Genomic DNA, 12,246 nt, shown 5'->3' with positions numbered 1-12,246 from the left:
CCTTGCCAAAATATTAATGCATATTGGAGTGCGTCATATGAACGGTGTAGATCCGAAATCGTACTAATAGTGTTGTCCCGCCGTGTAATTTTTATAGCTATATTTTCAACTGGACCACCAACCATAATAACAGCTACCTCATCAACAGTTGGCGCGTTAAATCTTCCAGCATGTTCTCCTGATGGAACTTTGTCGGCTTTGATGACGATTTGATAGTTGTCACTTAGCAATTGTGGTGATACTCTTTTAAACAATTGAATGAGTTTATTCTGAGCTTCTAAAAAATTTTCCAACAATATCACAATTTCTCTTTCCTCTGCTTGTTCAAGGAAGTTATATTGGCCCCGAGTTGTCACGCGTTCTTCACAACTGCCCATAAAATAAATTTGTAGAAACTTTGGATTATCATCAGGCATTGGCATCAGTGACTCAATTTTATGGTACACCTGACCTTGTATTTTAAATGTAGGTTTAAAATTACGTCCATCGGATGCGAGATCGCAAATTTTAGTTGCCCCAAATGATGTCATTTGGAAGCAAGAATTAAATTTGCGTATCTTTCGCAAAAATATTTTTGAATTATCTGAATCGCCAGCAAGAAACGATATTAAAGGTCCCGGCGGAGTGGGAAGAGGTGGCAGCAGAACTTTTCCTGATGCACAACACATGTCGGGTGTTTCATTGCGAAATTTTAATGCATGATAATATGGACATAGTTTATCCATTTTCCCGACAGCAATTTTTGAATGCGCAGAGTAATCAATATCTGCTTCATATTCGAACGCAAGACGAACAAATGTTGAACGTGTTAATGAGCGGCTGGTCCGCTGTCTCTGTACATCTCGTAATCGTGCTGTAACTATGAGTTGTTCACGCGCCGCTCTTGTTCTGGTAACAGTTGTCGCAGACGTCTATCACGCTGTTCTTGGGATTCTTGTACACGACTCTCTGCTGTCCTGATTCTTTGTGCTGAGTTTCTTGCTGCGATTTGTTGTGCAGACTGCTGAACTCTTTGAACTCTTTGGCGTTGTGCAGCTCTATTCCGTGCATTATTGAGGTTCGATTTTTTTGGTGGCATTTTATTGAAAATATTACTTCAAAGTTCAAAATAAGATTTAATAAATAAAATGAAAAGCAAGCTAATAATACTTACTTTTATTTAATTCGTTTAAAGAGTTTTAAATAATAAAAAGAAAGCAAAGCGTGGCCAAGTCTGATAAATTTTAAACACACGTTTTAATGGTAAATTTCAAACACACGTTTTACGTTTAATACATTTTAGCTAAAATAAACGTTTGGACTTTTAATATAACAGCATCTGCTTCTATAGCGCCATCTAGCCTAATACAGCGCACTTATTCAATTACCTTACAACGTCAGCCGTTAGTATCACAAATAAGTGTCAATAAATGTATTCTCAAGTAGCGCCATCTACTGATGGTACAGCTCTAAATTTAACTCCATACTTATGTTGTGCTTAAGATAAAACAGGAAAATAGTGTTTTACAGTTCATACTTAGGTTATGCTTAAGCACTGAAAATGGGAGGCTTAAGCAATGCTTAAATAACAGCTGATTTTTATTTTGAATTTGCTTTGAATTTTCAGCGACATCTTTCGTAGCGTAGGGCAAGTGTCCGTTCGTTTGCACTCAATAACAGCTTATACTTTTCCTTCAGTTCCCATAGGTGCTCCGACTCGCTAGTGATGAAATTTGGGGTTCTTTTGTTGTTTGTTATAATTTAAATATTTCAAACATATTTTTATGAATGACATTTGTAAAACATATGTTGCCCATAACGTTGCCATATATCATAATAAAATTTTATAGAAATTAAGCATTGACTGTGAAACGCAAACGACTACTCAGTTTGCAACAATACTTAGTTAAGATTTTATTAGGCACAACTTAAGTATGGACTGTGAAACCGGGCATTAGCCATACAAAATTCTATACCTAAATGCAAATAAATGAATTTTTTTTTTTGCATTTAGGAAATACATGCAGAAATCAACTCTGCGATTTCCTAAATTCCTCTGAAATCCCCCAAATTCGAGGAAGATTTACTGGAAAAGAGTGGCAGCATTGCTTATTTGTCTGACCATACATATGTACATAACTTTATTTATTTCACAGATTGTATGTGATTTTTTCTTAAATTTAGAATATTGCAAGTCATAGATTCGTATAACTTTACCACAAATAATATAAACTTCAAACAACGCATTTTCATTTAATGTTTTTAGCAAGTGGCAGCTTTTGTTATGACAGCCTAAATCCATGAAAATTTAGAAAGAAATGCAGCGCCATCTACTGTAACATAGCGCACTTAGCGCCACAAACTGGTGGATAGCTCTTTGCTAATAATAAACAAATAATTTGCAATAAATAAATAACGCAACTATAAGGAGAGTTATATTCAAGTTTTTAACAAATAAGTTAATTACAAAATTGTTAGTTGATAACATGTAACATTTAATTTTATAATCTTAGGATAGATAATTCTTAATTTTTAATAGTAGTATTTATTTTTTGAATTATAAACATTTAAATGAAAATGTGACGTTATTCAACTTGTTATATTGCCTTATTTTTTTACCACAATAACGACACTTCTTATAATAATACCAACTTCCCCAACAGCAACAGCAATAACAAAACTTGTAAAAGGTGCAAATCTTTGGAGGCTAAAATTGACGATTTGAACACCAAATTTGACAACATGCTAGGTATTTTTTTAAATAAAATTTTGATGCAAATAATTTTAAAAATGATTATTTTCCAGATTACCTTAAAAAAATGATGGAAGTTCAGGCAAAGCAAGGCGCCCAATTAAGCGTTCTTGCTAATAAAGACGCAGATATGAGGAATTTGAGCAAACTCTTCCCTATAAAAACCATTGAAGAAATGGAAAGCGTCAATAACGCCATAAATGAGGTGAACATCAATGAATATGTAAGTTTAATAATTGAATTATTGTAAATTCCACTAATAATTTTGAATGAACATTTCAGATTAACGCAATAAAACACTTATTAAAGGGGGATCCTGAAAAGCACTTTGAGGAAATTATCTCCAGATCTACATATGTGCAACGAAGTCAATGTAGGCGGCTTCCATGGCATGATTGGCCTCAAAAAATATACTTCCTTGTATGATGCGATTATAAGTACGTATATAAATTAATTTTTGTTTAAATATATTCTTCAATTTCTTTTATTTTTAATAACAGGTGGATTGTCGGCGACATCAGAAAAGCCCGATAAACAACTATCGAAATGCCTTCACATTGTTAAAAAAAGGCTGTATAGATTGACCACAGTTAATGAACTAAAAATCGGAAATAACTAATATACTTAACACTATTGACTTTTTTTCATCTAGTTTTAGTATAAAAACAAATTTTTTTTACTGAATATGTGATTATTTCTTTTTTAATTTTTGAAATCATTATCTGAGGAATTGTTTTTTTTTTATTTTTGAAATCATTATTATAAATTATACTTAGTTTTAAGAAGAGAAGACTTTAAATGTTTAAAATAAACGAAATGTGATGAATAAAATCAAAAATATAAAAAAACTAAAATAAAAAACCAGCAATTTTCATTTTTAGAAAAATATACAGTGGCTCACAGCTTATTTCGTGTAAGCAACATTTTTGATAATGCTGATATGAAATTAATATTTTTTGCTCTGAACTAAATGAACGAATGATGCAATTATATTGATAATTTAGTTTTAAATACAAAACATGTAAAAAAATTTACAAAATTATTCAAATTCAATATTTTATTAAACAAAAACCAAAAACACTCATAATTCATGGGTCACAGCTAATTTCGTGTGGTATAAAAATTCTTACTAAAAAGTTACATATAGAAAGTAAACAAAAATAAAATTTCAATATTTTGTGGAAAAGCCTTTTTGCTCGATTACAGCTTTCATGCGGTTGTGCATTGATTCCACCAATTTTTTTGTATAATCTGGCGATAGTTTACCCCACTCTTCCTTCAAAGCCGCTTTTAGGTTTGGACGCTAGAAATGTGGTGTTTTCTAATATTAATTTCCAGAATGTGCCATACATTTTCAATAACGTTCAAATCTTGAGACTGTGCAGGTGTTTGGACGAGGTGTGGACAATTCCAAATGAGCCAAGTTTGTACAAGACCAGATTTATGTTTAGGGTCGTTGTCCTGGTAGAAGCGAAAAGTGTCACGTATACCCAGGACTTCTGCACTTTGAAGCAAATTTTGCTTCAGTAAGTCTAGGTACACTTCTTTATTCATAGTGGAGTCTATAAACTCCAATCGACCAACGCCTGCAGATGACATACACCCCCAAACCATTACATGACCGCCACCATGTTTTACTGTTGCGCGTAAATTTTTTGTTTGGAGCTCAGTATTTGGTTTATGTATGCTTTACCATCTGACGCAAAAAGATTAAACTTGTTCTCATAGGCGAAAATAACCGTATTCCAAAAAGCATTGTCCTTGTTTAAATGGCCATTTGCGAACTGTAAACGGGCTTTTTTATTTTTCTTATCTATAAAAGGCTTATTCCGTGCTGTTCGCCCATAAAACTTGGAATCCCTTAATATTCTGCGCACAGTTTCTGGATGACATTTTTTGCCGAGAAACATTTCAACATCTTTGGTCACCGCTGGAGCACTTAACATTGGTTCTTTTTTAATCTTTTTTGAAATCCACCTCTCATCCGTTTCATTAAAAATTTTATTAGGAGCCTTTCGACCCTTGTTATGCACGCGATTTTCACGTACTAAGCGCTGAATTATATATTGAACTGTAGATGAACTTAAATCAACCACTTCAGCAATTTGTTTTTGCGTTTTTCCACTTTGAAAATGTTTAATAACTAATTCGCGTTTTTCAATTGAAGTGCGTGGACCCATGTTGATATACCGCGTAATTGCAACTGATCTGCATTGTTTTTAGAGCATAAACTGCTTCTTAAGTATTCATAGTTCACACTTTGATTTACCGTTAGTTTTCTGCATCCGTTATTTCCATGTATCACATGAACGAAAATCAACACACGAAATAAGCTGTGGCCCATGAATTATGAGTGTTTTTGGTTTTTGTTTAATAAAATATTGAATTTGAATACTTTTGTAAATTTTTTTACATGTTTTGTATTTAAAACTAAATTATCAATATAATTGCATCATTCGTTCATTTAGTTCAGAGCAAAAAATATTAATTTCATATCAGCATTACCAAAATTGTTGCTTACACGAAATAAGCTGTGAGCCTCTGTATATTGCAGACCAAAGTAGATAAGTATTATACAGTCCGATTGGTCTATGCATAAGACAGTCAAATGCATAGACCAAAGTAAATAGCTTTTGTGCAGGTCGATTGGTCTAACAATGAGAGTGTCTTATGCATAGACCAATCGGACTGCATAATACCTATCTACTTGGGTCTGCAATATATATAGACCAGAATAGGCACTATTTGTACAGTCTACTTGGTCTAGCATCTGACTGTATTATGCATAGACCAAACCGTCTATCTTTGGTCTGGACTGTCGACGGCATAAATGGTAGAATGGTAAACCAAGCCTAGGACATGCTCCGTGTAAATTGGTCCTACGATTTTACATCAGATTCGTCTAGACTTGGTCCGGTAGTAAGTCAACGAAAGACTGTCTTTTATACAGTCTAAGACTGGACTCACTTTTTGCAGGGTACGTATATACCTTTTCTGTAGTTGGCTTTGTATATTTTTACATTACCGTAAGTGTTTGAATATATTTACGATTGTATGTATATTTTCTCATTTGTTGGTTTGTGTGTGCATATCATAGCTGGCTTTTGAAAATTTTTACATTGTTACAGTGCGGCAAGTGCTTGTTTATATACGTGTAGTTGATTGTATTTTTATACTCTAGCAACAAAAGTTGCTAAAGAGAGTATTGTAGTTTTGTTCACATAACGGTTGTTTGTAACACCCAAAACCAAACGAGTTAGAGTTCAAATTGGGGTGTGGGTGTGGGGGTTGACATATCGATGGATAAAACGGTGACAATGCTCTTAAAGGGTAGACTGTCGCCGCAGCGTCCACCGATTGTCCGTGTGAATGGGGTAGGCATCAGGTATGTGACGCAAGTCAAATATCTGGGTTTGACCATGAGTGAAATAATGTGTTTTACTCCACACTTAGTGAATGTGAAGCGGCGGCTGCAGGCGATTATTGGTAGTGTCAAGCGCGTTTTACGGAGTGATTGTGTCTCGGGCGTAGTGCTGTTCGCTCCATATATCGAGGTTTATTTGTGGCCTGTGCCATTTATGGATCTGCTATATGGTGGAAGTTGGCTACGATGGTTTCGGGTCGTCGAAAACTTCTCTCCATACAGCGTTGCATGATGCTTGCCTGTTTGCCTGTATGTCGCACCGTTTCTACGGATGCGTTGCAGGTGTTATTGGGAGTGCCCCCTCTTGACCTGATTGTTTTACAGCGTGCTATTTCTTTCAGGTTGAGGAGGGGTTTGAGTGTGTTATTGCTGCGGAATGAATGGATTTCTGACGATGATGTTTAGAGGTTGGGCTATCTAGGAAGCAAGAGGCTTCTAGATGACAGGGTTAGAAGCAAGTGGCAAGACCGTTGGGATAATAGTCCTAACGGTCGTGTGACTTATGAGTACATTCGGGATTTTGGGTTTGTTGGGGAAAACCCAGATTTCAGATTCTGTCTGAGTCTGGGTTTCCTGTTTACGGGGCATGGGCCTTTGAATGCTTTTTTGCATCAGAGGCACCTCTCTGATGGAATGGAATGTATGTGTGGGGCGCGTGTTGAGGATTGGGTGCATGTTATTGCTGAAAGCTCGATGTACTCGGACATTAGGGACCTTGGGGGTATGGGGATTAGTTGGACTGATGGACGGTTAGATGTCAGTGGTGTGATCTCCACCAGTTGGGATGCCGAACGGTTAGAGTTATTTGGTGTGTTTGAGCGTGAGGTTTTTAAGCGGCGAAGACAATTAGCTGGGAACTAAAGATAGTTTCTTTGTGTGAATGGTGTGTGTACTGTGTGTGTATTGGATGAGAGAATGGGAGAACCCCTGGTCACCAGTCCAGAGCAGTATGGAAGCTCAACTGGTAGTAGTTTCAACTAGGAGGTCTGACCGGAGACTTAATTCTGGTACCACGGGGAGTAGGAGCCCTTGGAGTTCGCTCCAACCTACAATTTGCTCTCTTAGATATAAAAATGCAATTTTATTAATGCCAATAATTTCCGACGCGAGAAAGCGGTGGAATGGATTTGTGTTTTTTTTTTTTTTGAGAAAAAAAATATCCCACCCAAGAAATCGAAATTTAAAGAATTTATCCGTTCCGATTTGGAATTTTCATCTCCACTTCAAATATTCCTTCAAACAACCGCGTCGTTTCTATGACGCTCACAATTATAGCAACGACAAAAAACGACTGTTTCTATGTCGTTTCTATAGTCGTTGCAAATTGGGGAATCTTAATTTATTTTCGATAAATGTCGTTAACGCCAACAGGAATGCTAAATAGGCGTTCTTAAGTCGTTTTAAAACGATAACGACAACGGGAATAGGAGCGAATGCCTCTATTAAATAGCTGCACTTTTTAATAGATAACAAAAAACAAAAGGAATATAAAAATAATATAATATAAAACAAGTAAGGAAGGGCTAAGTTCGGGTGTAACCGAATATTTTATACTCTCGCAATTTATTTATTTAACTTTATTTATATTATATAATACACAATTTGACCCACATATTCGTCATATATATTGTATAAAGTCCATTGAAAGTTGGAAACCATAATATTAGGTTAGAAGCACCGAGGTACTCGTGTTCGATATATGGGGCCTTAAAAACCTATGGTCCGATTTCGGCGATTTTTAGAATGAGGCTGCCACACTATTAACATAGTATTTGTGCAAAGACACTTTGATTTCAAAGAGAATGAAATAATATTTTGTGGGTAACTAACTTTTCATAACGGATTAATAATTTTTAAAATAATTCTATAGATGATTCGCAAATTCATTCCGAAAACAACTATAGCGGCAGCAGCAATAACAACAACTATCTCAAAACCAATAATAATACCAACTTCCCCAACAGCAATAGCAATAACAAAACTTGTGAAAGGTGCAAATCTTTGCAGGCTAAAATTGACGATTTGAACACCAAATTTGACAACATGCTAGGTATTTTTTTTAATTAAATTTTGATGCAATTAATTTTAAAAATGATTATTTCCCAGATTACCTTAAAAAAATGATGGAAGTTCAGGCAAAGCTAGGCGCCCAATTAAACGTTCTTGCTAATAAAGACGCAGATATGAGGAATTTGAGCAAACTCTTCCCTATAAAAACCATTGAAGAAATGGAAAGCGTCAATGACGAAATTAACTTCCAGATACAACAGTTGTTGCCAGGCGATCTGATGTCTTTTAAATCAATCGATACTGTTGTTGATGAAAATGAAAGTGTAAATTTTCCAACTGAATTTTTAAACTCTCAAGATATACCCGGAATGCCACCACATATTCTTCGGTTGAAGATTGGTTCAATTATTATTCTTCTGCGTAATTTGAATCCCCCTCGGTTATGTAACGGTACACGTTTGGTCATCAGAAAGTTAACAGGGAATATTCTTGAAGCAACCATTTTGACTGGAAAGTTTAAAGGAGAAGTGGTCCTGTTGCCCCGTATTCCAATGATACCGTCAGAATCTACGATACCATTCAGAAGACTACAGTTTCCTATTCGTTTAGCTTTTGCCATGTCCATTAATAAGTCTCAAGGCCAAACAATGTCCATTTGTGGGTTAGATTTGAATAATCCATGTTTTTCCCATGGGCAATTATATGTTGCATGCTCACGTGTGGGAAAACCATCAAATCTATTTGTGTTAGCTCGAGACAGGTTAACCAAATATATTGTACACCAATTAGTGCTAAGTTAAATTCAAATGTTTATAATTCAAAAAAATAAATACTACTATTAAAAATTAAGAATTATCTATCCTAAGATTATAAAATTAAATGTTACATGTTATCAACTAACAATATTTTATGAAAATTAGTGCTCATTATCAACTCTACGAAAATTTTCATCAATAATTTTAAAAATTTTGACCTCAAGTTCAAATCTCAATCACGTGGATTTTTATACCAGATATATACTAAGGTTTCCGTCTTTATTCATAAATAATAATTTCACTGTGGTGAATAGTTTACTACAACACAGCAAATCTAAAAGTGAGGAAATGTTCATTCTGAGAATTCGAATGATTCAAACCGATTTATCGTTTAAGTTCAAAATTTTAAAGTTTCATATATACATACATAGATATGAATGTGTCATGTTAGTGTGTTGGAGAGCCATCTTCTTTATTTGTTTACACGCTACACAACAAAAGAAAGAACGAACTTCGCCAAAAATATTTAAATTGATCAGAGACGTTATTCCCTGAATATATTAACATTCCATACAAATAAATGGCCTTGAACAGAGTTCAAAAAGCGTTTTAACTATTTCAAATAAAAATTGGGCGGGGCGAAGTTCGCCAGGTCAGCTAGTCTTAATATATAAAAATCACGTGTCACGTTGTTTGTTTTCGATGGACTCCTAAACTACTGAACCGATTTTAATGAAATTTTTAACACTGTGTGCAGTTTGGTCCAACTTGAAAGATAGGATAGTTTATAACTCTCCTTGTTGTCGCATTATTTATTTATTGCAAATTATTTGTTTATTATTAGCAAAGAGCTATCCACCAGTTTGTGGCGCTAAGTGCGCTATGTTACAGTAGATGACGCTGCATTTCTTTCTAAATTTTCATGGATTTAGGCTGACATAACAAAAGCTGTCACTTGCTAAAAACATTAAATGAAAATGCGTTGTTTGAAGTTTATATTATTTGTGGTAAAGTTATACGAATCTATGACTTGCAATATTCTAAATTTAAGAAAAAATCACATACAATCTGTGAAATAAATAAAGTTATGTACATATGTATGGTCAGACAAATAAGCAATGCTGCCACTCTTTTCCAGTAAATCTTCCTCGAATTTGGGAGATTTCAGAGGAATTTAGGAAATCGCAAAGTTGATTTCTGCATGTATTTCCTAAATGCAAAAAAAAAAATTCATTTATTTGCATTTAGGTATAGAATTTTGTATGGCTAATGCCCGGTTTCACAGTCCATTCTTAAGTTGTGGCTAAATAAAATCTTAGCTAAGTATTGTTGCAAACTGAGTAGTCGTTTGCGTTTCTCAGTCAATGCTTAATTTCTATAAAATTTTATTATGATATATGGCAACGTTATGGGCAACATATGTTTTACAAATGTCATTCATAAAAATATGTTTGAAATATTTAAATTATAACAGACAATACATAAATTTGCGAGGAAAATTATATCAAAAATTGATGAAAACAACAAAAGAACCCCAAATTTCATCACTAGCTAGTCGGAGCACCTATGGGAACTGAAGGAAAAGTATAAGCTGTTATTGAGTGCAAACGAACGGACACTTGCCCTACGCTACGAAAGATGTCGCTGAAAATTCAAAGCAAATTCAAAATAAAAATCAGCTGTTATTTAAGCATTGCTTAAGCCTCCCATTTTCAGTGCTTAAGCATAACCTAAGTATGAACTGTAAAACACTATTTTCCTGTTTTATCTTAAGCACAACATAAGTATGGAGTTAAATTTAGAGCTATACATCAGTAGATGGCGCTACATGAGAATACATTTATTGACACTTATTTGTGATACTAACGGCTGACGTTTTAAGGTAATTAAATAAGTGCGCTGTATTAGGCTAGATGGCGCTATAGAAGCAGATGCTGTTATATTAAATGTCCAAACGTTTATTTTAGCTAACTTAAATTTACCATTAAAACGTGTGTTTAAAATTTATCAGACTTGGCCACGCTTTACTTTCTTTTTATTATTTAAAACTCTTTAAACGAATTAAATAAAAGTAAGTATTATTAGCTTGCTTTTCATTTTATTTATTAAATCTTATTTTGAACTTTGAAGTAATATTTTCAATAAAATGCCACCAAAAAAATCGAACCTCAATAATGCACGGAATAGAGCTGCACAACGCCAAAGAGTTCAAAGAGTTCAGCAGTCTGCACAACAAATCGCAGCAAGAAACTCAGCTCAAAGAATCAGGACAGCAGAGAGTCGTGTACAAGAATCCCAAGAACAGCGTGATAGACGTCTGCGACAAACTGTTACCAGAACAAGAGCGGCGCGTGAACAACTCATAGTTGCAGCACGATTACGAGATGTACAGAGACAGCGGACCAGCAGCTCATTAACACGTTCAACATTTGTTCGTCTTGCGTTCGAATATGAAGCAGATATTGATTACTCTGCGCATTCAAAAATTGCTGTCGCGAAAATGGATAAACTATGTCCATATTGTCATGCATTAAAATTTCGGAATGAAACACCCGACATGTGTTGTGCATCAGGAAAAGTTCTGCCACCTCTTCCTACTCCGCCGGAACCTTTAATATCGCTTTTTGCTGGCGATTCAGATAATTCAAAAATATTTTTGCGAAAGATACGCAAATTTAATTCTTGCTTCCAAATGACATCATTTGGGACAACTAAAATTTGCGATCTCGCATTCGATGGACGTAATTTTAAACCTACATTTAAAATATAAGGTCAGGTGTACCATAAAATTGAGTCACTGATGCCAATGCCTAATGATAACCCAAAGTTTCTACAAATTTATTTTATTGGCAGTTGTGAAGAACGCGTGACAACTCGGTGCCAATATAACTTCCTTGAACAAGCAGAGGAAAGAGCAATTGTGATATTGTTGGAAAATTTTTTAGAAGCTCAGAATAAACTCATTCAATTGTTTAAAAGAGTATCACCACAATTGCTAAGTGACAACTATCAAATCGTCATCAAAGCCGACAAAGTTCCATCAGGAGAACATGCTGGAAGATTTAACGCGCCAACTGTTGATGAGGTAGCTGTTATTATGGTTGGTGGTCCAGTTGAAAATAGAGCTATAAAAATTACACGGCGGGACAACACTATTAGTACGATTTCGGATCTACACCGTTCATATGACGCACTCCAATATGCATTAATATGTGGCAAGGACAGGATGAATATCACCTTAACATCAAACAGTGTGTTCCAAATACTGGTAAATTTGACAATTAACTATTTAATTTCTTACATATTTATTGCTTTTAATTTCTTAT

General features: G+C 34.7%; 2 protein-coding genes across 2 annotated transcripts in view; both read left to right on the top strand.

The window, feature by feature from the left end:
- The window catches only part of LOC128923437 (uncharacterized), a 489,012-nt gene that overhangs the window by 197,278 nt on the left and 279,488 nt on the right, over nucleotides 1-12,246 (top strand). The gene's annotated exons all lie outside the window — the stretch shown is intronic.
- The window catches only part of LOC128923475 (protein PFF0380w-like), a 40,813-nt gene that overhangs the window by 28,396 nt on the left and 171 nt on the right, over nucleotides 1-12,246 (top strand). Inside the window, exons 10-12 of the mRNA XM_054235741.1 lie at nucleotides 2,643-2,728; nucleotides 2,785-2,954; nucleotides 3,014-3,104. Of these exons, the coding sequence (XP_054091716.1) occupies nucleotides 2,643-2,728; nucleotides 2,785-2,954; nucleotides 3,014-3,104 (347 nt within the window). The remainder of the gene's footprint in view (nucleotides 1-2,642; nucleotides 2,729-2,784; nucleotides 2,955-3,013; nucleotides 3,105-12,246) is intronic.

This window comes from Zeugodacus cucurbitae, chromosome Y, assembly GCF_028554725.1.
Source record: "Zeugodacus cucurbitae isolate PBARC_wt_2022May chromosome Y, idZeuCucr1.2, whole genome shotgun sequence".
NCBI classification, from domain to species: domain Eukaryota; kingdom Metazoa; phylum Arthropoda; class Insecta; order Diptera; family Tephritidae; genus Zeugodacus; species Zeugodacus cucurbitae.
This window is presented reverse-complemented; position numbering and strand designations above follow the sequence as displayed.